Source organism: Tachypleus tridentatus, chromosome 5, assembly GCF_004210375.1.
Source record: "Tachypleus tridentatus isolate NWPU-2018 chromosome 5, ASM421037v1, whole genome shotgun sequence".
Taxonomy (NCBI): Eukaryota; Metazoa; Arthropoda; class Merostomata; order Xiphosura; family Limulidae; genus Tachypleus; species Tachypleus tridentatus.
The window spans coordinates 54,090,472-54,117,655 of record NC_134829.1 but is presented as its reverse complement, the minus strand read 5'-3'; the positions used below and the strand labels follow the sequence as shown (position 1 = coordinate 54,117,655).

The 27,184-nt window shown below is 31.8% G+C and overlaps 1 protein-coding gene across 2 annotated transcripts; it reads left to right on the top strand.

Moving 5' to 3' along the window:
• The first annotated feature begins 7,151 nt into the window (after positions 1–7,151).
• On the top strand, positions 7,152–25,352 carry LOC143251186 (uncharacterized). 2 transcript variants are annotated; one of them, XM_076502600.1, is made up of 3 exons: positions 7,152–7,307; positions 7,835–8,164; positions 24,809–25,352. In XM_076502600.1, exons 1-3 carry the CDS (start codon positions 7,295–7,297, stop codon positions 24,958–24,960), a joined length of 495 nt encoding a protein of 164 aa, XP_076358715.1. In that variant the 5' UTR covers positions 7,152–7,294; the 3' UTR covers positions 24,961–25,352. The 2 variants fall into 2 exon arrangements, with proteins under 2 accessions (XP_076358715.1, XP_076358714.1); XM_076502599.1 differs by lacking the exon at positions 24,809–25,352 and adding an exon at positions 11,619–12,464.
• The last annotated feature ends 1,832 nt before the right edge of the window (positions 25,353–27,184 follow it).

The following is a 27,184-nucleotide window of genomic DNA, read 5'->3' as shown; positions in this document are numbered from 1 at the left end:
TTTAGTTTTCAAACTGTTTTGAAATGTGTAAAATCATTGTTGAAATGTTATGGTGAAGTACGTAAGTTCAAATAACACAATCATCAGTTTAGTTTTCAAACTGTTTTGAAATGTGTAAAATCATTGTTGAAATGTTGTGGTGAAGTACGTACGTTCAAATAACACAATCATCAGTTTAGTTTTCAAACTGTTTTGAAATGTGTAAAATCATTGTTGAAATGTTATGGTGAAGTACGTACGTTCAAATAACACAATCATCAGTTTAGTTTTCAAACTGTTTTGAAATGTGTAAAATCATTGTTGAAATGTTATGATGAAGTACGTAAGTTCAAATAACACAATCATCAGTTTAGTTTTCAAACTGTTTTGAAATGTGTAAAATCATTGTTAAAATGTTACGTAAGTTCAAATAACACAATCATCAGTTTAGTTTTCAAACTGTTTTGAAATGTGTAAAATCATTGTTGAAATGTTGTGGTGAAGTACGTAAGTTCAAATAACACAATCATCAGTTTAGTTTTCAAACTGTTTTGAAATGTGTAAAATCATTGTTGAAATGTTATGGTGAAGTACGTAAGTTCAAATAACACAATCATCAGTTTAGTTTTCAAACTGTTTTGAAATGTGTAAAATCATTGTTGAAATGTTATGGTGAAGTACGTAAGTTCAAATAACACAATCATCAGTTTAGTTTTCAAACTGTTTTGAAATGTGTAATGTCATTGTTGAAATGTTATGGTGAAGTACGTAAGTTCAAATAACACAATCATCAGTTTAGTTTTCAAACTGTTTTGAAATGTGTAATGTCATTGTTAAAATGTTATGGTGAAGTACGTAAGTTCAAATAACACAATCATCAGTTTAGTTTTCAAACTGTTTTGAAATGTGTAAAATCATTGTTGAAATGTTATGGTGAAGTACGTAAGTTCAAATAACACAATCATCAGTTTAGTTTTCAAACTGTTTTGAAATGTGTAAAATCATTGTTGAAATGTTATGGTGAAGTACGTAAGTTCAAATAACACAGTCATCAGTTTAGTTTTCAAACTGTTTTGAAACGTGTAAAGTCATTGTTAAAATGTTATGGTGAAGTACGTAAGTTCAAATAACACAATCATCAGTTTAGTTTTCAAACTGTTTTGAAATGTGTAAAATCATTGTTGAAATGTTATGGTGAAGTACGTAAGTTCAAATAACACAATCATCAGTTTAGTTTTCAAACTGTTTTGAAATGTGTAATGTCATTGTTAAAATGTTATGGTGAAGTACGTAAGTTCAAATAACACAATCATCAGTTTAGTTTTCAAACTGTTTTGAAATGTGTAAAATCATTGTTAAAATGTTACGTAAGTTCAAATAACACAATCATCAGTTTAGTTTTCAAACTGTTTTGAAATGTGTAATGTCATTGTTGAAATGTTATGGTGAAGTACGTACGTTCAAATAACACAATCATCAGTTTAGTTTTCAAACTGTTTTGAAATGTGTAATGTCATTGTTGAAATGTTATGGTGAAGTACGTAAGTTCAAATAACACAATCATCAGTTTAGTTTTCAAACTGTTTTGAAATGTGTAAAATCATTGTTGAAATGTTATGGTGAAGTACGTACGTTCAAATAACACAATCATCAGTTTAGTTTTCAAACTGTTTTGAAATGTGTAAAATCATTGTTGAAATGTTATGGTGAAGTACGTAAGTTCAAATAACACAATCATCAGTTTAGTTTTCAAACTGTTTTGAAATGTGTAAAATCATTGTTGAAATGTTATGGTGAAGTACGTACGTTCAAATAACACAATCATCAGTTTAGTTTTCAAACTGTTTTGAAATGTGTAATGTCATTGTTAAAATGTTATGGTGAAGTACGTAAGTTCAAATAACACAATCATCAGTTTAGTTTTCAAACTGTTTTGAAATGTGTAATGTCATTGTTAAAATGTTATGGTGAAGTACGTAAGTTCGAAGCTAAAATGAAGTTACCTTCTTGTAGTTGGAGATCACAATGAAAAATAACATAATGTGCAATACAAAATTCGTTTTTTCCTTGCTCATTGTGAATTTGTAGAATTTGTAGAGGAATTGTCGACGAAGGTGCCTTACTTTTGTAAAACAGAAAAGGCAAAGCGTGTTGAAGCGTGCGATTCGTAATCTGAGGGTCGCGGGTTCGCAACCACGTCGCGCCAAACATGCTCGCCCTTTCAGCCGTAGCGGCCATATAATGTGACGGTAAATCCCACTATTCGTTGGTAAAAGTGTAGCCCAAGAGTTGGCGGTGTGTGGTGATGACTAGCTACCTTCCCTCTAGTCTTACACTGCTAAATTAGGGACGGCTAGCAGAGATAGCCCTCGAGTAGCTTTGTGCGAAATTCAAAAATACAATACAATAAATATTTCTCTTGGTAAAATAAATTAAGAGAGATTATTATTCCACTCACATAAGGCAACTTCAACCGGAATCATTATAGTAATTCTGTTTCCATTAAGTCACCACTGTACACAGTATTCTATGTTAGGCCTAACTAATAATATGTTTAGAGATAATTACCTCTTCTGATTTGTCATTAATGTCTAAAATTACTAGCAACAGAATACTATTTGATTAACTTTATAAATTTTTCCACCACAACACTAAGATCCTTTTCTTTAGTTACACTGCTGAGTTTGTAACTCAGCGTTACTAAAGTTATGGTAAATCAAGTACGTTACCTTGCACTTACTATTATTTAAAATCATTTGCCTTATATTTCCTCAAGTTCCCAACTTGTCTAAGCGATCCTGTAGGGCTTCAAAATCGTCCATTAAATGGTCGCAGTTTAACTTAAGTTACCCAGAAACAGATCTGACAAACTATTTTTGCACAGTACGATTTCAAATTAATGTAACTTATCTAAATGGCAGTCATTACACGCTTTGAAGTAGAATGAATAAAAATACAAGTTTTAATGTTTACAACAGATGGTTTTTAGCGCCATTTGTTCTCTGTTCAATGAGGAAATCCAAATAGCGTTTCCTAAACATTTCAATCATTGTAAATCTTACTGGAATATTGTATTATTCTCATAAGCAATCAGTTTTAAACTCGCGGTGAACGACGTCCATAGAAGTCTTCACCTGCAAGAGATGATTCAGCTTTAAGATATTACTCAATATTCATTACGGGATGAATATAAATTCATATCGTTTTGCTGATTTTGGAGAAAAGGACCAAACGTAACATGAAAGTCAAATTTAATTTTTGTTGACAAAAAAAAACAAAAAAAAACGGACCAGTGCACTAAACAGAAGAAAGTTGCTACTGAACATCGTTTATCAATTAACGTTTTAATGATCTAAGACCTTGATCTAGACTTAGAGGACAGCATTATTTACAAGATTCATGGGTGAAGTTTTTCTCAGTGCGCATCCATTTAACCAGGGAGCATAACTCTATATACAAGTCTTTTAACACTGTTTCTCTGAGTGCGTTATTAATGACCATTGGAAGAGCAAAACAAGGGTAGATTTATCTTCAACAAACCTTACTTGGTGGTCAGAGTGCTTCGCAATTTGAGGATCGCGGACTTGAATCATCATCACCGGACATGCCTGCACTTACAGGCGTGAATAATATTACAGTCAGTCATACTGTTCTTTGTAAAAGACTAACCCAGAAGCTGGTGGCGGGTGGTGTTGATTAGTTACATTCCTTTCTATCATTGTTAAATTATGGACGCCAAGCAAAAATACTCTCGTATAGAATTGCGTAAAATTACAACCAAACGAAAACACTCTCAACCATTTCGTTATGTATGCTAGCTCGCAGCAATTTTTTCATATGAAAAAGTGCACATTACAACATAGCGGAATGACCCAGATCCACAGATATCTAGAGCAAAAGACGCTTAGCTAAATTTCTTAATCAAAGGTTGATTGTTAGAACTAACTACAAGTTGAAAATTCTCAGTGAACTTGAAAAAGTTGTGTTCCTAAATGAAGGACACAAGAAACATTTTACTTTTGATACGGTATCACAGCAGAAAAATAGAGCGTGAATAGTGAAATTACATAAATTATTATTATGATACTGATTCGCTATTAAAACGTTATTAGAATAACGAGTTGTTGTCATTTTAAGTGTAGAATAACTAATATAACAGATAGCAAAATAAATTATGAGATAATACTGGACTTAGAAACCATAAAGAAATTTGTTTTGTTAATTTCCCGCAAACCAACACGAGGGCTACCTGCGCTAGCTGTCCCTAATTTAGCAGTGTCAGACTAAAAGGAAGACAGTTAGTCATCATCATCTACCGCCAATTCTTGGGCTACTCTTTTACCAACGAATACTTAGATTGACCGTCACATAAAACACCTCCACGGGTGAAAGAGCGAGCGTGTTTGGTGCGACGGGGTTACAAACGGGTGACCCTCCGATTATGAATTTAGCGCCCTTAACCACCAGGTAATGCCGGGCCTCGTAGAAGTAAATCAAGTTTTAATTTAATTATTGAGTTATTAATGACGAACATGCAACATTGACCAACGTATTTAGTTTCATATGAAACTTGAAAAAAATTATTTTTACAACCAATAGCACAATTGTGTGTTCGGTGTTTTATTTTCAGAACATCCTATAGTTTATTTATGTAAAACAATATCAGAACATTGACGACAACAACGATCTGAATTTTATAATTAACAACCTAACGATCAGTTAGTAACAGGTAAAGTACTCTTGTTGATGTTGATGTATATTTATTCTGTAGAAGCTGAGCCTCGGAAAAATATTTGGACCTTAACCTTTGAGTTGGCATGTCTGATTGTGGATTAAAGAATCCATAATTTTTGTCTCGTTACTACCAAAGATAAAAATTGCACTCTATCTCTTTTGGGTTATGTGTACGCATTATAGAATTGGTTGGCAAATCCCACCGATATAAGTTACAGGTATTAAACATCCGTCTTGTCTTTAGTGTATCATCAAAATGTGAACAGTTGTCATGCATAATACTAGTGCAACTTTCTGTTAAATTCTATATTCTTTGATTTTATCTAGCTACAACATTTTTATTTATTTCTATTTTTTGAAAATAGAAGACGTTATTATAATATTGTAGATTACTGAATGTTATTTGGTTTTATTATATTTATCTTTGGAAATTAGAACTGAATAACAAAAAAATATTATGTAATAAGACTATGGAGTAAAATAGTAGCTACAAGCTTTCAATTTAAATTTTAATAGTGTAACATTATGTTAGGCTTAGTAATAATTCAAATCGTAGTGAGATTGTAGGACAAATTACATACATTGTTTTATTTGATAAATACGGAATAAAAACTAGTTAATTGTCTAACTTAGGCTTAACAATGTTAGCAACAGCCAACTGGTATTTAATCGTCGTGTTGACTGTTTATTTTAATTCCACAAATAATACAGTGGTTAAAACTTTTCCGGGGGTTAAGCGTTACCAGTTTGTTAGGTGCGACAGGTGTATGAATGTGTTTTAATTGAGAACTCTGAATTGCTATGTACTTTTAAGAGAGCTTGTAGTGATGATGTTTATTTTATATGTAGAGTTGGCAGGCTGGAGGAAAACCTGTAGACTATCCTAAGTGAAGTTGAGGAAATACATAAAGAGGATTATAAACTGTGGGAAATGACAGCAGGACTTTAAGAAGTGCTTAAGCCTTTACATGTAAGAGAGGCATTACATAAGATTAACAATGACATTCAGAATGTAGGGTTAAACGTAGACAACTTAATTGTAAAGATCTTGTGCTATTGAGTAACATATTTGAGCTCATGTCTTATGTAGAGGGGGGATCTATTGGAGGGAGATAAAGCAAGAGGATTATACAAGGATATAGATTATGAACTTAAAGAGATTATAGGCATAGGTGATTCTTTGACACGACATGTGGGTAAAATAGTCTGAGTGGTAAATATGGAAAAAAAGAGTTAGATTATGCTACCCTAGGCAACAGGCGAAAGACAAAACTAACAGAACAAGAGATAGAAAGAAGAGGACTGACAATGATGTAGTTTTTGGTGTTGAAAAATAAATCAGAGGAGCTAATTAATAAGTAAGGGTTGACAAAAGTATTTAAAGATAAAGGTTATAAATTAATTGTATCAGAGATATTGCAAATAATGAATTGTGAAGAAGAAATTTTGAGTAGTTTACTAGAGCAAAATTCTAAGCTGAAATTAATATGACAGGATGAGCATAATAGCTGATTGAGTATGTGGGAACACTGCAGTGAGAGGAAACAACGTTTTGGAATAGATGGTTTACACTTAAGTAGGATAGGGTCTGGAATGTTTCCCAGAACTATTAACTCAGCTGTAAGGAAAGTTTTAAAAGTAGGATAGAGCAAAGATAAACTAAATGAAACAAAATTAAGATGTAGAGAAAAGTTTAGGATAGGAAATCAGGATAAAAATAGTCATACGGATAGGCTTAAGTGTTATTACTGTAATGCTAGAGGTATAAGAAATAAAACAGATGACTTTAGGGCACTGGAAGGAATAGAAAATTTTGATGTAATATGAATAACTGAAACATGGTTCAATGTAGATGATTTTGATGACGGAAATTTCTGTGAAATACATGGTTAGAGGCTACTTAATACAGACATAGTAGTAAAAGAGGTGAAGGCTCTATATGTAAAGTGTGAGTTGGACAACAGAATCAGTTGCCTTCGGATGTTGTGATGGCAGCAAATTTAACTGAGTTCAAAAGAAATGTTGATGCATCAAACGATCCCTTGTTGTTCCTAAACATTATGTCACATGAAATTAAATAATCGATTTCATCAAACGTATCTTTTAAATGTTATGAATACAATAGATAAAATACAATTTTTTTGTACGACCCATCTTAACAACATACTAATATTTTTGAAATTATTGAAATACATTTTGAATTTTAAATTTGGTGAATACCAGCTCTATTGACAACATGATTTCTTGCTTTTAGTCTCCAAGAGTAACCTTGAAGGCTTACGGCACTAAAAATCACATTTCGAAATATCTGACAGTAAGTTGCTCTGGTCATTGACTGGCATATGCGTCTACAAACACGATTAGATAATGCACGTGATGACTGATTGTCTTGTAGCAGATCGTTCAAGGTGCTGCGCACGAACCGCTGAATTATCTTGAAAGTTTCACACGACACATAATGTTCTAAGAATTGTCTCAATAAATAGAGGTTGTTGAGAAAAGAAAGCTAATTGTTACTACTGTGACACACGTAACAGTTTAATATAAAGGGAGTTGTTAGTTGTGTAGAATTAATCAGAAGATGGAAAAGGCTGGTAAGTTATTTCTTTGTCCACAATCAAGTAACTACTCATGTAAGATAATGTTAAAATTTAGTGTTGGAGAGTAGTAACACTAGTATGTTCCTTAAACACATATGTGAAATGTAACAAGACTGATTGTAGTAGAATATAAATATAGAAGTTTTGTTCCTGTTTCAAAGAAAGTAAATCACTTGTGGTTTCACCATATATAGTTCATTTCAAGGTATGAAATTACTAACATTTTTTTGTTCCGTATACGTAATTTTGTGAAATTGACCACACGTATTTTACTTCAGCGAACAGAACTGAGTTGTTTTTTTCTGTTTATTTAAGTCGTATCTTTCACTTGGAACACGTACGTTTTAAAATATCTATCTAGACAAGAAGAAGCAAGTTCTACTTTACCATTAAAGAACAGTGACAGCTTAAAAGTTATTGTACTAAGAGATAAGTAAGTTTTAAAAAAATTCTTGTTAAGATATATATTTTTATTATTATTGTATGAAAAGTGTAATCACGTTCATTTTATTTTCAAATAGGTGAAACAAAGACCGACGATAACTGCTGTACATGTGTCGTTACTTGTCGCTGTGAAAATGGAAAAATGAAATGCGTCTGTAACTGTAAGGATGACACATCTCAATGTTGTACAGAAGCTAAAGACGGGAAAAACAAATGTACAGTTACTGTCGTTTGTGAATGCGGAGATACACGTTGTAGTCCAGACTGTAAGAAGGATTCATGCCAGGATTGTGTAGAAGCCAGAAAGAAGAACAGCTGTGTTTGTAACGTCACCTGTTGCTGTGAAAACGGAAAGATGAAATGTGTTTGTAACTGTAAAGATAACACTTCTCAGTGTTGTGAAGAAGGTAAGAAGAGAAAGGATAAATGTACTGTTACTTGTCAGTGTTGAAAAAGGACGGATTAATCCTATACTACTGAACTTTCAATGTTCGTGAATTGTTTGAGGAGAAACACGTAAATTGATGGTACGGATTAATAAGCGGATATTAATTTTATGATAACATACGTAATTTAAATATGTAACGTTAACGTAAATATTTTTCAAATAATTTGCTGTATGAGAGACGGTTAATAGTTTATCTCACTGGATAGCGATGAAAGTATATTGGTTCTTTTTTAATTTGAGAAATATAAACTTTAAAAATATATATAATAATTAATGGTTTAACAATTATTTATATAATTAGCTAAATAAATCAAGCATAATTAAAATATTAATGTTAACGTGTTAGTTACTTTAATATATACGTTGTAATTTAATACGTATTTCTTCAGTACTATTGGATTTTTATTTTGTCTTATCTTTAAAAAAAACAGCTGTTCATGACTGAAAAATCGATGTAAGAAAATTTTAAGAATATAATTTTACGATGTTGAATTAATAAAACAAAGATGTTACGAAATTTTTCGATAAAGGTTTTATCAAATCACCAATAACCTTATTTTGATAATATCAGAATATGGAGTTCGATCCTTACGACGGTAAGTTTTGGTAGACTTGTATGCAGCTTTACGTCTAAACAAAACTGATTATTTTAATATATTATCCCTATTATCATACAGTAACTTGAATTAATTTAAAATTGCTAAGCTCTGTTTGTTTACTCACAGTTATTTAATATATTTTTTTACTTGTTTTGATATTCGCGCACAACTACACGAGGACTGTCTCTACTGTTCTTCTCTGATTTACAAGCGAAAAACTAGAGGAAAGGTAAACGGTCATCACTTATCTTGAACTCTTGAACTATTCCCATATCGATGAATTTTTGGACAAGCCTAGATTTGAAACACAACCACGATTAAAGGGTAAAGAATATTATGTGGGAGTGATATTCGAGTCAGTGACCCAAATATTACAAGTCGAACACCTTAACCTCGTTACCATTAAAGGTTCCTTTTTATTGTTGCTAATCTACCACAGTAATTGTGGATATGATCTAGTACACCTTGAAGATCGAAATTGTATTTACCGTTGCTCTTTTTATCCAGAGTTTTATCTGCTCTAATGCAACAACTACTATTCAGAAGATTAACTGTGGAATTCATCTTACCAGTCGATTGGTTCATGTCTCAGACAGATGCCCTTACATATACTAAAAAAAAACCAATATACTTTTAATATAAATTGTAATAGTGTACTTACACTTCCAATTAAACTCGCAGTAGCTCTAATCTGATATAATTAAAGCTAAATATAGAGCTATAAAGAAACCAGAGTGATGTCGTACCACGTACAATTTGATAATTGACCGATGCTATCAGAGAATAGAGGTTATGAGTCAACGTTGTCCATTCGTCGACAAGAGAAAAGCAAGGTGATGCACTAAGTTAGTTTTCACTAATTTTATTGTTCAGAATCAGGTTGTATTGAACTGAGAATAACAATATTAGAAACACTGATGTGAAGTTGGGTAGAAAAGGAATGCTGTGGGTATGCGCTTTTAACTTTCATTTTTATTTGTGTAAATAAAGTTTTTGTTATTTACCTAATTCGGGAAACCTACAAATTTACATACCAATAAAGCCATTTGTTAAAGAATATTATCTTATTAACTAACAACTGATATATAACACTATGTAACATACATTTCGCTCCTGGACAGTATGTGTAATTTCTCAATTGCTTATGTTGTAAAAGTACAGAAAATGGCCATTATTCCCTTTAAACTATGCCTTTGTGACCCGGATAATGAAATTTAGAAATTAACCTATTTTCTATTTAAAAACGGGCAAATTTGCACATTTTCATTTACATAAGATCTGAATAAAACATATAAATCAAGATTTACATGTATTTGTACTAAAGTTATACAAGAATGTTTGGAGGTGAGTAGTTTTTCGAGATTTGCGACTGTAATGTAAACCACTTTCAACCACCAAATACAGTCTACCATCATGTTTGCATTATACGCTCTTTGATAGCGGCATTCAAAATCCAGTATATCTTGGTGAAAGCGCTCGTCTTGCTCCTCTGAGTATGCTCCCATATTCTCCTTGAGAACATATCAAGATGAACGTCAAGAATATGGACTTTCAGGGACATCTTGCTGCCCATTTTAACGTAGTTCTTCACCAGAACCTCAACCAGTTCCACATAATTTTCGTCCTTGTGATTGCTCAAGAATCCCCGAACCACTGCGACAAAGCTGCCCCAAGCTTTTTATCCCTTTCTACTGATCTTCTTGAGGAATTCGGTGCACTCCAGGATCTTCTTTATTTGTGGTCCAATGAAGACACCAGCTTTGACCTCAAACAGCTTAGGTAAGAAGTCTCGAAGGTACTTGGATGCTGCAGACTCCTCATCAAGAGCTGTGACAAATTGTTTCATAAGACCCATTTTTATGTACAATGGTGGCTAGTTCTGTAACATTTAAACTGGTAACAATAGAATTACATGTATGTTATAATGTGTTAAATAGTAGTTGTTATCAGAGCTGAATCAAGATATTTTACAACTTGTAGACCGTTATTTACATTATATGCAACGAAGAATATTAACAATTAGAGAATTTAGGGTTCGTTAAGTACACCAGGTTCTCATTCCTCTATGCGAAATAGATTCGTCATAGGCTGCACTCTGGGTGGGAAAGCACCATTTCTACTTCAAACTATCGATCGTATCTCACGACAAAACATAGCATCAGAAACTATTTACTTACTTATTACTATAGATTTCTATCTTGCTTTTGTTATTATTCTAATGTAATTACTTTAGTTAGCAAAGTTACAAAAGTATATAACGTGATATAGTTCTAACGCTATAACTCACTTGAGAATTTGGTGCCGTTTATAATAATTTTAATATTCTACAAATAACAACGCTCAAGTAATAAAAATTAACTAGCGATTGTTCCTGGACATATTTCTTCATTATTTACTTTGAAAATAAATTATGTTCACTGTCGGCATGACACCGTTTGTTAGGTAATAAAAAACCAGCGTGACAATAAATTAGGCCTAGAAAGAATCATTGAAAGGTAATAATATTCAAATTTTACGTAAAGAGATAAATGCACATAACCATTTGTTAGTTAACTACACATAGCCATCTATTAATATTGAACACATTTTTTCCTTATTATTTAAGGAATACTTTTATTTTGTACATTTAATCTTTAAAAGGTGTATTTTTGACAAGAAGCAGCAGCTGATGCGATTCAGGATTGGTGACAGCTGATAACACGAGTTTTAAGACCATTAAAAGACATGAGTAATAAATATATAATTTAAAAAAAAAATTAAGCAGATATTTTTTTTATTGTATGTAAAATGTAACTGAAGTTTATTTTCATATAGGTGAATCAAAGAAAGACGACAGCTGTTGTACATGTGTCGTTACTTGTCGCTGTGAAAATGGAAAGATGAAATGCGTCTGTAACTGTAAGGATGACACATCTCAATGTTGTACAGAAGATAAAGAGAGGAAAAACAAATGTACAGTTACTGTCGTTTGTGAATGCGGAGATACACGTTGTAGTCCAGACTGTAAGAAGGAGTCATGTCAGGATTGTGTTGAAGCCAGAAAGAAGAACAGCTGCGTTTGTACCGTTACCTGTTGCTGTGAAGACGGAAAGATGAAATGTGTTTGTAACTGCAAGTGTTGTAAAGACGGAAAGGATAAATGTACTGTCACTTGTGAGTGTTAAAGATGAAAGGACTGATTCCATACTACTGAACTTTTAATGATCGTGAATTATTTGACTGAAACTCGTAAATTGATGGCATGAATTAACAGCAAAAGGAAATTAATTTGATGATGATATACGTAACTTGAATGTGTAACAATATGATATGTATTTTACATATATTTTACTGTATTCTCGAGAGACGGTTAGTACTATATCAAACTGAATACGGATTAATCTATGTTGGTTCTTTTTTAATTTGATAAATATGATTATATAAAGTTTAAATGTTTAATTGATGATCGATGATTATTTACACAATCAGCTAGCTAGATACATCAAACATAATGAAGTCAAAATGTTAATTGGTTTTATAATATTTTTTTCAATTTTATCTTTGTAACATCAACAGACTGCCACAATCAGATATGTGAACGAGTAATCAATATAAGGAGCTATAGTGTATTTTAAGAATAACATTTTGTAAACTTTAATTAATAAAATAGACTACATGAAACTCTTGTACAAACATTTTTTGGTTAGCAGTAGCCTTCATCTTATAATATCAGAATGTGGAGTTCTATTCTAACGTTACTAAGTTCAGATAGACTAGCGTGTAGATCCGGGTCTTAAAAAAACACCATGGTTTCTTTGTATAACAATTCTTTTTGATCATCCAGAGGAATCTGAAATTAGGTGTAAAATATCTAAACTGTCAATTTGATAATTGATAGTTACTTGTTATCGTTTATCTTTTTAATTTGTTTTGAATCTCGCGCAAATGTACACCAGGGCTGTCTGCGTTAGCCATTTCTAATTTAACAGTCAAAAACTAGATAGAAGGCAGCTAGTCATCCTCAATTATCGCAAATGTTTGTGGTACAGTTTAGCTTGTTATATTATGTTCGTAATTCTGCTTTTATCCAGTAGCTCATCTTCTCTCACATTATAACTGTTATCCAGGAGGAGGTTAACAGTTGAACTTTTCTTACCAATAAACTGGTTCGTGTCAGACAGATATCTTTACATATCTTAAAAATAAAATAATGTACCTGTAACATTAATAATGTACTTGCACTTACAATACAACTTTTACTTGCCCCAATATGTTTAAAGCTGAACACAAGAGCTAAACCAAACCAATGTGTGATCGTACTCAGTAAAATTTAATAACTGTCCAATTCTATCAGAGAAAAGAGGTCATGAGTCAATGCTGTTCTTTGTACTGGGAAAGCAACCAAGAAGTGGATTTTCAAGACAAAGTATATCAGTTTATAACTGAAAAGGGATTTTAAGACATAAAATACAATGTACAGGTGTCCTGGCTTTTAACTTTAAAAGCGGAAACAACGATATTAAATATATTTCATAATTTGTTAACTACAAGTTATTAGAGCTGAATCAAAATATTTTACAACAACATGTAGACAGTTATTTACATTACATGAAACGAAGATTATTAACAAGTAATTTGTTGACTTTAATTAATTATAAACTAAACTGTAACAATAAGCTACCATTGTATTTAATATTTTATAATTACCTTATTATATTAGCAGGAGCTTACGTTCACGAAAACATCATTACGTGAAGATGACTATAGGTTAGAGCTATAGTCTGGATAATGTTTCTTAGTTTTAGGCCTATACAACATGTGACGGAATTTGAACTTAATGCAAACTTAACAGAAACATTAATTCTTATTTAAACCGACTGATCTACTAATCTGTTCTACAACATCTCCGAAAGAGACGTAATATTGAGACGTTGATTCAAGTAACTAAAGAATACTTAGGAAGTAGGCCTACTATTCCACAGCATAACGTATCTCCACGTCAATATTATTTAGGTCTACTATATGTTCACGACTATACTCCAAGAGCTGAGAAGCACAAGTTTAAAGATTAAATATAGTTTGAAGTTTACTACTAAGACACAAAGTAACTTAAAAAAAAAGATTAGTTGTAAATTAAAATATTGAAAAGCCTTATAAAAATAAAATCCTAAAATTCCTAGAGCTTAGCTAAAAACCGTCTTTAATCTGAACTTAAAAGTCAGATTGTGCTTAATTCAAAACAACCCTGATTACAAAGGTTCATCGTAAAGTTTGATATTACTATATTTCCATAAGATGTGAGGAATAAAACTATTATAAATAATAAACTGACATATTTCATAAAACGTTTTAAAATGTTATACATCCTTTCTGCCTTACAATCTGCTTAGGCAGTAAAGACTGTCACGTTGAAATAAGGTGACGAAAAGTCATTGAAAGGCCACACTCTTCATAGATTCTAATTATACAAGTGTTAATTTTAATTTAATGTTCACGTAAAGCTAAGAAAGGCTTAACTACATATAGCCGTTCGTAATTTAACTTCCATTCCATATTTCGGATAACTAATAACATGGAATAGAAATCACCAAAACCATCATATTTATGCTTGACCGAATAGTTGGATTTTATCGTGATGTTTATAGCTCACCAACAACTGTAAAACTTTTCATGAAAATGAACCGTGAATTTCCCTATTTAATTTTGATTCACTAATTACATAAGGCTTCTTGGATTTAATGATGGTTTTAATTTTTTGTGGAGTTTGTATATTATAATAAAAATGAGTGAAACAAACTTGTGATTAGTTCAAAGTTCCACAATTGCCACTTTACATTTTAAGAATTCCAAATTTATATATTAAGTAATTGTTGAACTGGTATGGTCAAGTACCAAACTTCGCAGTGAACATAAAGTTGCCGATTAACTCTTTCGCTGCCAACTTCGACGGTAGTCGATTTTAAAGTCGAATTTTCATAGGTCTTCTGTATTCAATAGATAGCAGGACTTCACGGGTAAATGTAAAGTTTCCACTTAATATTTATTTATATATTTATGAGCCTGATCACGTGAATAGTATTTTTTTTCGTGAGACAAAAAAAGTGAAGAATTTTGTGAATATATTTCAAGAAGGCTTCGCACAGGAGTTCATGATTCACTGTAGTTCAAATTTTGGAAATAATTGAAGATTCGAAGTATGTTATGGGTGTGGAAGCTCAGAAGAAGTCTCGGAAGACAGTGGTGAAAAATGCAGACAGAACACACAATGCAAATTGGAAGTAACCAAGGGAATAGGTATAGTTAAAACCAGAGTGAGTGGTCCCGCTACCAGGGGAAGGTCAGTGATATCACATGGAAAACCGTCTTCAATTACTAGTTTATGTTAAAAAATTTGAAATTTATATAATAATTATTGAAGTGGTATTGTGTAGAACCAAGATATACAGCTGGTAGACACATATCTAGTCATTGTTAAAGACAAAAATTGAAAGTAACAAATATATAATAATAATCTAGATCCTTATGTGTATAGCACCATAGATAGTGCAGGATTTAGAAGTTCGAGAGGAAAGATTCGACGATAATTTTTACTTCTGTAATATTGATAAATGTTACAACTCCCTGAACATGAACACTATTATTATTTACGCAAGAGGAACACATTTAGTTCACCCCTCAGTCCAACATGGCCAGGAGGTTAAAACACTCGACTTGTAATTTGAGAGTCGCGGGTTCAAATCCTCGTCACACAAGGCATTCAGTTGGGAGTATAGTTTATGAGTTGGGTATGAATTGTTGAAAAGTATTGAGAATGATGTGAACCATTGAAAACAGTTTTTTGCTTGTGAACTCCTGAGAAACATTAAATGGTGTGGAGTGCTGAAAACTTTCAGTTGTATGTCGAATATCGATTATTGTGGTTAATAGAAAAAGTAACTTAACCATTCTGTTTTGATTAATAAATGTCTTTATTCAGGAACTTTCAAATTTATGTTTAAAATAAGATTTATGGTAATTTTAACTTTTGATGGGATAATATTGATTATAGTTTTCTCATTGAACGTGACTGTGGTGCATTTGAATTTCTAATTGTCTACTTCTATCATTGAAATGAAAGTCATGAGGTAATGTTAAAACGAAAGGTGAACTTTGTTTACCCAGTTTATCCTGCCTTAGTTAAATGTTAGGCAGAAAGAATGTCCATTGTGTTCTGCGGGTATGCCTACTCGTAATATTTCTTTTGTCTGAATGAAATGTTAGTTGTTTATTCATAACATGTGTCGCCAACCTATAGACACATCAAAAGTCATACAAAGTATCTCTCACACAAAATCTCTCGTATTGTTCCCTAGGCGTAGTTTTCAAGAATTGTACAAATTTTTAACTGAAATTACCATATTTTCCTAACACAATAATAAGTGGTAACATTGAAATTAGGACAAAAATATAATCATGAAAGACTAGAGTGTAGGTTTAAATCGTCTTTAATCCGAAACTGTTAAAATAATATTAAGGACTGTGCTACATTGAAATAAGACCAAGAATAATCATTGAAAGTTTATATTATTCAAGGGTTCTAATTACACACGTATTATTTTTAATACAAAAGATCTAACTACATATAGCTGTTCATAACTTAACTGCCATCCTAAATTTTAAGCTAACTGATGAGAGAGAAAACAAATCACCAACACCAACAAACATTTTTTTTAAAGAATTGTGGGATTTCGGATTTGTTGTTGTACTTCCTTTACAGCTATAAAGGTCGTTCTTGAACCACAAATCTTCTGATTTAGTGCTGTCACAGAGATCATGTGATGCATAAGGCCTGATATTTCGTCCTGGGTACTTTAATGATTTCTTTGTTTTTATTTTTGTAAAAATCCTTCATGTGAACTAATGGATTAGAGAACAGGGTTATTAATTCACCATCCTGTGTTTGTACTACTCTTGTATGATTGAACATTAGGTTTTTACTGTCACCTCTGCACTGCACCTGTATCCATAAAATGTGTAACACATTTTCCACATTAGAGGGTCACAAACCATAAAATCCAGGAATTAGTCTGGACACACGAGAACTACGACTAATTCAGCCTCGTATTTTGACTTTTGTTAATTTTTGGTTTAGTTTTGTTTATTTCTCCTCACTAGTTAAATCTGAGTCGAGAACCATATATTTCTAATTAGTTTAAATCCTAAAATATTATTTAATGTTTGAAATATAATCTAGATTTGAAAATAATTGTTGAATTGATAGGGTCGAGTACTAAAGACTACAGATAGCAAAAATTTGCCTCATCACAGTTAGAGACAAATAAACAAAGGGGTCATATTAAATCTTTATATATTTGCTGAGTCATCAGTTAATGGAGAAATACTTTTCATTTAATCTAAATTATTATAAGGTAATGTTTAAACTATACGATATGGACTTACGATTGTTGTATTTGAGATGCATTTTAGAAATTTTACGCACTTGATTTTATTGGAGAGAATAATAAATGTTTAGGTTATCGTATAATTTAGCATAACGTTATGTGTATAGTGTACGATTATGGTACTTTTAAAGTATTGAGTCGATGGAGGTTTATCACTATATATAAAAAAACATTGACAATAGATACATAGTTCGCAGATAAAAAGAAACAATAGTTAACACTGGTAAGATTTAGAAGTTAGTTTTAAAACAGAAATAATAATAAAAATATAATTTACAAACATTTATTTTAAATTTATTATTTTTTTGTTTTGTGATATCTTGTTCATTTAAAGAAAGGTCTGTCACTAGATTAAAACTATTTTTGGTTTGTTGTTGAAAACATAATTATATCATAGATTTTTGTGGTGTGTTTAACTTTTTGGTGCAGTTTGCATTTCATGAAAATAAGATGAGTGAAACAAACTTGTGGTTAGTTCAAATTTACACAATTACCAGTTTATGCTAAAAAGTTTGAAATTTAAGTGTTGTTGAATGTGTAAGTTAAGTACCAAAGTTTACAGCTGATATAAACTTATCTAGTCATTCTTAGATGTGAAAAGAGAAGGTAATACAATTTGCTATAAAAAATCTCGTTGCTTTGATCTATAACGTTGTCGATGGTATAATCTTTAGGATTTGTAGGAGAAAGGTTCGATGACAATTCTTTTGTTTCTGTAGAATGGGTAAATGCCACAATTCTCTATTTCACTATACTTTACAATATTACAGAAGAGGATGTTTTGTTTTTTGAATTTCGTGCAAAGCTACACGAAGGATATTTGCGTTAGCCGTCCTTAATTTCGCAATGTAAGGTTAGAGGAAAGGCAGCTAATCATCAACACCCACCGCCAACTCTTGGGCTACTCTTTTACCAACGAATAGTGGGATTGACCATCACATTATAACGCACCCAAGGCTGAAAGAGCGAGCATGTTTGGCGCGACTGGAATGCGAACCCTCAGATTACGAGTCGAACGACTTAACACTCTTGGCCATGCCGGGTTTAGGTGTTACGTTCACAAGAAACACCATTACTCGAAGATGACGAAACGAAAAGCCAACAGCCGAGAAAGTATTCTTCTAAACGTAAAGCAAACAAAAACAAAACACGAATAACGATAAAATGTTGACAAGAGCAGTAGCGGCGCCAGGATATTTTCGTAGGGGGGGGGGCTAAAGGGGGCTTAGGTAAACTGTGGAGGGGCTTTCCAAAATGCCATCAATATGAAGTATAGATGGTAAATTATAATAATGAAAATAACAAGGTATATTTCAGAAAGGCGCGCTATTTTGAACTGCATTTTCATACTCTGATTAATTATTCATTATTACAAATTAGAAATAATCTGTTTATGAAAATATGAATATATGTAAAAGAGGAAGGTCACCTAATTTCCACCCAAGGTAATACATAATACTAAAGAAAATCAAGATTAGCTTAGATTGAACATTTAATATACCATTAAGAGTAAAGCTACAAATCAAAAGTAATATAACATAAATATATAGTTTACATAGCAGAAACGAATTATGTGAAGTTAATACACTCTGAGGAAAAGTAAGGTCCCTATCAGGCTAACTAGTTTCATCATGTTGTGTTTATAGTCAATATTACTTCAAAACAATGCGCCTGTTCTGTTGTAACTTGAAATAAACGTGGTTGTCTAATCTTCGTCAAAGCTCGAGATAGAATGGCATTACACAGGGAGCAACAATACAGCACATGAGTTTCAGTACATTCAGTATGTTGCTATGGGACACATGACACATATTTCCGTCTTAATGAAGACGTTGAGTTCTACAGATCTATGTCTCTTTGATGTTAATTGTTAAGCAACAACCGCGACTGTGTTTTCCATATTTTATGAATATATGTAGGTAAGAATATTGGGGGGCTGAGGGGGACTTGGTTTATTTGGGGGGGCTCAAGCCACCCAACCCCCCCTGGCGCCACCACTGGATAAGAGCACATTTAGGAAATAAACCCACTATTTCACAACGTGACATATCTGCACGATGTATTATGCAAGAGTACTACAAAAAGGCACTACAGTTCAAGAGCTGAGAAACATAAGTCTAGTTAAAAATAAAATTTACACTCGAGTTAAGTACTTTGGCTCAAAATAACTTGAATTATAGATCTGCAGTAAATTAAGAATTAAAGTAAAAGGCCTGATGAAAATAATAAAATCTTAAAATTCTTAGAGCTTAGATTCAAGTCGTGTTTTATCTGAAACCTTTCAAGTGACCTGAACAATTGTTGTTTGAAAACAAATAATACAAATAATGAATGTCAACAACAGCACCTGTTAATCGTTATGTTCTCAACAGATTACTTATAATTACATCTATTCTTGAGCTTTAATTTGAGAAGATTATTTTCATTGTGCTAATGAACTTTTTATTTTTGGCCAGAAGATCCTGATGGTAACACGAATTGTGTATTTGTGCAAATGAGTATTATTGAAGGTATTCGAAGAGAGTACTTTATATATAACTATATTTCCACAAGAAATAATGAGAAAAACTCGGGTGAAAGATAACAGTGGATTAAACGGCAGGTTTGAATAAAAGTTTTTAGAAGTTTATTTTATTCACCCTTTACGCCTAAAACATTCGTTAGACAACAAAGACAGAGTGGGATTCATATTAGGTTATATCAGTGAATGTTTATACTATTCAGTGGTTCTAATTACACACGATGTATTTTAAATAAATTTTTATGTAAAGCTGTAACAGGTCTAACTACATACAGCCGTTCATAATTTAGCTATCATTCTAAATCCTAACCAATATATTATAGAAAGACAAATCTCCAACATCAACATCAATAAATTTTTTTTTTAATATTAATGGAAGTTGATTATCGATTCTATAGTTTATCTTGATATGAAAAGTTTTTTCTTGAAAATGAACCATGAATCTTCTGATTTAGTGTTTTCACACTAATTACATGTTACATGAGGCTTCATGGTTTTTCATGGTACTTTAATGTTCTGTTTCTTTTCCATTTTTGTACAAGAAAGAATAAAACATGTCTCTCGTTATTTCAAATCACATAATCACCAGTTTCGTTTTGAAACTTATTTCACATTTTTACGTCATTATTGAATTAATATGGTAATGCACGAAAGTTTCCACCTAAATTAAAGTTACCAACTAATAAATAGAAACCACAATAGAAAATAATATAATGCGCATTACAGAAGTCGTCTTCAAATCTATAAGTTCGTTATTTCCATGGTCATTGTAAAATCTGTAGGTGGAATTGGACGAAGAAAGGTCGACGAAGATATCTTTCATTTATAAAAAGGATAAGTGTATTAACTGTTTGAACATGTGTACTTCTGCTAACAGATAAGTGTATTAACTGTTTGAACATGTGTACTTCTGCTAACAGAAAAGTGTATTAACTGTTTGAACATGTGTACTTCTGATAACAGAAAAGTGTTTTAACTGTTTGAACATGTGTACTTCTGATAACAGATAAGTGTATTAACTGTTTGAACATGTGTACTTCTGATAACAGATAAGTGTATTAACTGTTTGAACGTGTGTACTTCTGCCAACAGATAAACGTATTAACTGTTTGAACATGTGTACTTCTGCCAACAGATAAACGTATTAACTGTTTGAACATGTGTACTTCTGATAACAGATAAGTGTATTAACTGTTTGAACGTGTGTACTTCTGCCAACAGATAAACGTATTAACTGTTTGAACATGTGTACTTCTACTATAAGCTGTAAGTTCGGTGTCTTCGTAGCTGAACACTTTCGGTATTAAATTATGATTTGTGAGGTGAAAATATCGAGTTAATTCCTATAATATAAATACATGTTTTTATTTTTAACTATATTATAGTTAACACAGTGACACAGTTTCGTATACCATCCAATATCCTGAATTTAGTCTCATGTACTTTCAGACCTTGTTAAAATTCAACTGTTGAACAGCGTTCACTTAAGTATGAAGCATTGGTTAAATATTTTCTGAGTACGAACTATGAAAAAAAACTCATTTGAGTTTGAAACGAAAAAATTCTTCAAGAACTTTTAGTTTTGACTTTTTGTGAAGTAGACAGAATTATTCAGTTGAGTGTTAAGTTTTGAACAGCATTAAGATGGGTATGAATTGTTGAAAACATTTAACTTGTTGTGAACTACTGAAAATCAGTAGGTGTGAAGTTTTGAAAAGGTTCCTGTTGAATTTCGACAATCACTCACTGTGACAGTAGGGTTAAAATATGGAGTCGTTCTGTTAGTTGTTATATATGTTTTGTTTTAATAAGTATTAAGTCTTAGTTCACTCATCAAACTTTAAATATAATGCACTATAATTTCAGAAATAATTTGATTTGATTTTTAATGTGTTTATATTGATTTTAATACAGAGGAATTTTATATTGTAATTATTTTTTTCTGTTTTTGAAATTCGCACAAAGCTACTCGAGGGCTATCTGGGCTAGCCGTCTTTAATTTAGCAGTGTAAGACTCGAGGGAGGGCAGCTAGTCATCACCACCCATCGCCAACTCTTGAGATACTGTTTTATCAACGCATAGTGGGAGTGACCGTCACATTATAACGCCCCCAAGGCTGAAAGGGCGAGAATGTTTGGCGCGACTGGGATGCGTACCCTCGACTCTCAGATTACGAGTCGCACGCCTTTACACGGTTGGTCATGCTGGGCCCATATTGTAATTACGAATGGTGCTTTTGCACATCTTTTAATCTTAAGTTTGAAAGTCTGTGTCAATCAGTGCATTCTTAGAATGATATCTGTTCAGCATTTTTGTTTCTTTGTTTGACGTAATGGAAAAGTTGAATATTAGAAGCTTTATAAATACTGTTATTACCTTGACTCCTTTTATTGTCTGTTATGTTGGACGTGTATATACACATATACACATTGTTTCTCTCAATAGAGAACTTTATAACATAAAACTGATCAAGAGAACATTTTACATGGAGAGAAATTTTAACATTTTGAGTATTGGTGTAAACGCTAAATATTCTATGTAGTTTTTTTAGAATTTTCCGGTGAAGGCAATCGATGGATAATAATGTAGAGCAAATGTCTTAGAGGCCATGGTATTAATGTACTCTCCTATTCTTGGACTATTGTATGCTTGAAGAATAGTTTTTACTACCACATTTGTACTTTGTGCATAAAATGTGTAGCACATTTTCCACATTAGACGGATACAAACCACGAAATCTCGAATTTAGTCTTAACACACGAAAACTATGTCTAATGCAGCCATATATTTTGACTTTCCTGAATATTTTGGTTTAGTTTTGATTATTTCATCTTACTAGTTAAATCCGAGACGAGAGTCATGTATTTCTGACCAGTTTAAATCCTAAAAATATTATTTAATGTTTGAAATATATTCTAGATTTGCAAAGTCATTGTTGAATTGATAGGGTCAAGTATTAAAGATTGGAGATAAAGAAAATTTGCTTTGTCATAGTTAGAGACAAATAAACAAAGGTGTGATATTAAATCTTCATTCATTTTGCTGAGTCACCATTTACTGAACAAATACTTTATATTTAATATAAATCATTAAAAGGTAATCTTTAAACTATAAAATACTGAGTTATGATTATTATTTATTAGATGTCTTTTATTTGAGTTGAAATAGAGACAATAATAAATTTTTAGATTGTCGTTCAATTCAAGATAACCTTAATTATATAGGATAAACTTTAATCATTATACCTTCTGTAGACGGGTACTATTGGATTTTTATAACGTCTTAAAACCAATTCGTGACAAAGGAATCGATACAAGAAACTATAGAAAATATTTTTAAGAATATAATTTTACGATGTTAAATTAATAAAACAAGGATGATACCAAACTACTGTATAAAAGTCTTATTGAATCGGCAGTAACCTTATTCTGATAATATCAGAATATGGAGTTCGATCCTCACGATGGTAAGTTCAGGTAGACTTGTATGCAGTTTTGCGTACAAACAAAACACATAATTTTAATATATTATCCCTACTACCATACAGGAAATTGATTTAATTTAAAATTACTATGCTCTTTTATCACTGACAGATATTTATTTATTTGTTCACTTGATTTCATATTCGCGCTAAACTACACGAGGACTTCTCTACTATTCTTCTGTGATTTACGAGGGAAATACCAGAGGGAAGGCAACCGGTCATCATCGACAAATTGTAAGACTAACCTACACATAAAACACTACCACGATGAAATTGTAAAGGATATTGTGTGGAAGTGATACTGGAATCGGTGACCCAAATATTACTAGTCGAACGTTTTACATTGTGGCCATAACGGGGTCATTTCATTAGAAGAGAAAGTTACAGATGTTTATGGAGTATCTTTTTATTGTTGCTAATCTACCCAGTAATTGTGGATATGATCTGGTTCACCTTGAAGATCGAAATTGTATTTACCGTTGCTCTTTTTATCCACAGTTCTATCTAATCTAAAGCAAAAAACTAGTATTCAGAAAGTTAACAGTGGAATTCGTTGCCAGTAGATTGGTTCATGTCTCAGACAGATGCCCTTACATATATTAGATGTAAACTGATGTACATGTAACCTAACATAGTTAAAGCTAAATATTGAGCTATAACCAAACCAAAGTGATATCGTACCTAGTACAATTTGATAACTGACCGATATGATCAGAGAATAGAGGTCATGAGCCAGCGCTGTCTAGGCCTGTAACATTTAAACTGGTAACAGCGAAATTAAATATGTAATAATGTGTAAAATACTAGATGTTAGTATAGCTGAATCAAGATATTTTACAACAACTTGCAGACCGATATTTATATTACATGGAACGAAAATTACTAACACCCTAGAGCTTAGGGTTCGTCAAGTGCAACATATTCTAATTTCTTTATGTAACAAAGGCTCGCGTCGGTGGGAAGGCACCTTCTCTACTTCAAACTGTCGATCAATGCTTATGACACACGGACCATCAGTAACTATTTACTTATTTCTATACGTTTCGTTACTGTCGTAACGTAATTATTTTAGAAAGGAGAGTTACAAAACGCTTATCAAAAAAGTAAATTACTTATGGTTGCAAAATGAATAGTTAGTTTATTTAAATACATGATTATGTCAAGAAACCACCCACATGTTTGTCCCGCTTCGAAATTTAGTGAAACTGACCAAACATATTTTACGTCAGTGAACAGAACTGATCTACTTTTATCAGTTCAGGATGATGCTGTCATCTTAAATCTGAATATTAGATGTTGCATTTCATCCAACAGACGAGTGTTAATTCTACGAAATAGAAAGTGTTATTTTCACACATGTTTTTGTAATTATTTAAGACGTACCTTTAATTTTGTAAATTAATTTTGTAAAAGGTCCATTTTTGACAAAAACAGATTATACGATCGAGTATCGGTCACAACATAAGTTTTAAAACCATTGAAAGACTTGAGTAACAAATATAATACATAAGTAATATTGAAAACCAAATTAAGCAGCAATTTTTATTGTACTTAGTGTTCCTGAAATTTTTTATATAGGTGAAACGATGAGAGACGATAACTGCTGTACATGTGTCGTTACTTGTTGCTGTGAAGACGGAAAGATGAAATGTGTTTGTAACTCCAAGGGTAACACTTCTCAGTGTTGTAAAGACGGAAAGGATAAATGTACTGTTACTTGTGAGTGTTAAAGATGAAAGGACTAATCCCATACTACTGAAATTTTAATGATGGTGAATTATTTGACTGAAACTCGTAAATTGATGGCATGAGTTAACAGCAACAGAAAATTAATTTTAAGATGAAAAACGTAATTTAAAAGTGTAATAAGTATTTTTCATATAATTCACTGTATTCTAGAGAGACGGTTAGTACTATACCAAACCGAATACGGATTAATGTATGTTGGTTCTCTTTTCAATTTGATAAATGTGATTATATAAAGTTTAAATGTTTAATTGATGATAGATAATTATTTAAACAATTAGCTATCTAGATACATCAAACATAGTGAAGTCAAAATGTTAATTGGTTTTATAATGTTTTTTTCAATTTAATCTTTTTACCATCAACAGACTAACACCATTAGATTTGTGAATGAGTAATCAATATAAAAAGCTACAGTGGCTTTTAGGAATACAATGTTGTGATGTTGAATTAATAAAATAAACTACATGAAATTCTTGTATGAACATTCATCGGTCACCAGTATTCTTCATCGTATAATATCAGAATGTGGACTTCTATTTTTTCAATACTTAGTGCAAAAAGTCTACCGCACAGTTTGTGTCTTAAAAAAAACACACGGATTTTTTGTATCAAAATTCATCATCATTACCACAGTGTAATTTTAAATAATATGAGAAATTTCAAATTTTCAATTTGATATTCAGTATTTATTTTTAATCTTTAAAGTTACACGAGTGTTGTTTGCCTTAGCTGTCTGTAATTTAATAGTAAACAACTGGAAAGAAGGCAGCTAGTTATCATGAGTTCCCGCCAACTATTGTTGTACTGCTTCAGGATTCATTTTATGATTGTCATTTCACCTTTATCCAGAGGTTCATTTGCTTTCTTGTTACAACTACTATCCAGGATAATATCAGTGGAACTTCTCTTGCGAGTAAACTGCTTCGTGTGTCAGACAGATGTATTTACGTATTTTAAAAATATACTAATCTAATACAAACATTTACTATAATACTGTACTTGTACTTCAAGATGTACTAGCTATAATATTGTTGCAGCTAAACACTAGAGCTATAACCAAACTAAAGTGATATCGTACTGTGTAAAATTGTAATTTTAACAGAGAAGAGAGGTCATGAGTTAACGGTGTTCTTTGAACTAGGAAAGCAAAGTGGTGCACAAAACTAGTTTTCACCAGTCTTATTGTTAGAATTATGGTGTACCGAATTTAGAATAACATATATAGAGCACTCAACAAAGTAGGCTATAATCAACTGTCCATTGGATTCTGTGGGCATGCGCTATTAGTTTTCTTTCTTGATTTGCTAAAAAATGTTTGTTATTTACTTATATCCAACCTAAATATTTATATACCAAGACTTCGATTTTTAACAAAACTTATCCTATAAACTGACAACTGAATTTAAGACAATGTACAAGCAACTTAACCTGTAACTTATAAAATGGTACCAGTTGTTAACAAAGCTGAATCAAGATATTTTACAACAAATGTTACACCATTATTTAGATTACATGAAACGAACAGTAGATTGACCATAAAGTTATAACACCCACACGGCTGTAAGGGGTCACTATGTTTAGTATGAAGGGGATTCGAACCCGTGACGATCGGATTTCGAGTAGCGTCCACTAACCACATGACCATGACAGGCCTTATTTCGTCATAGGCTGCTGCCGGATAAAAAGGTACCATCTCTTCTTGAAACGTTCGATCATAGCTTACGATACAATGGAGCGTCAGTAACTGTTTACTTGCGTATTATTATAGGTATCTAAGTTATTTTCATTACAAATATAATGTAATAATTTTACTTTAGAGAAAAGTTCCAAAAAATTAGATAATTTAATTCTAGTGATTCTACTATTATAACAAACTTGAGGAATTTTGCGCCAGCTATAATTTTAAGGTTGTAGAAACAACACAGCCCAAGAAACAGAAATATCCGGTAGAATTTTACATTCTATTAACGCATGAAATAATAATGCATATTTATATTAAACATGAATATGAATATTACGAAGATTTGTTGTTCTACAGTAAAGTATGTATTTTTCAGGGGAACTAAATTTTGAAAACAAAAGTATTACTAGGCCTATATGTTGTGAGAGTAATGTACGTAATGTGAATTAATACGCGAGAATAAAAGAATTTTCTACTCCAGATTGTATGTCACATAAACACATAAATTATATTCTTAAAAAATT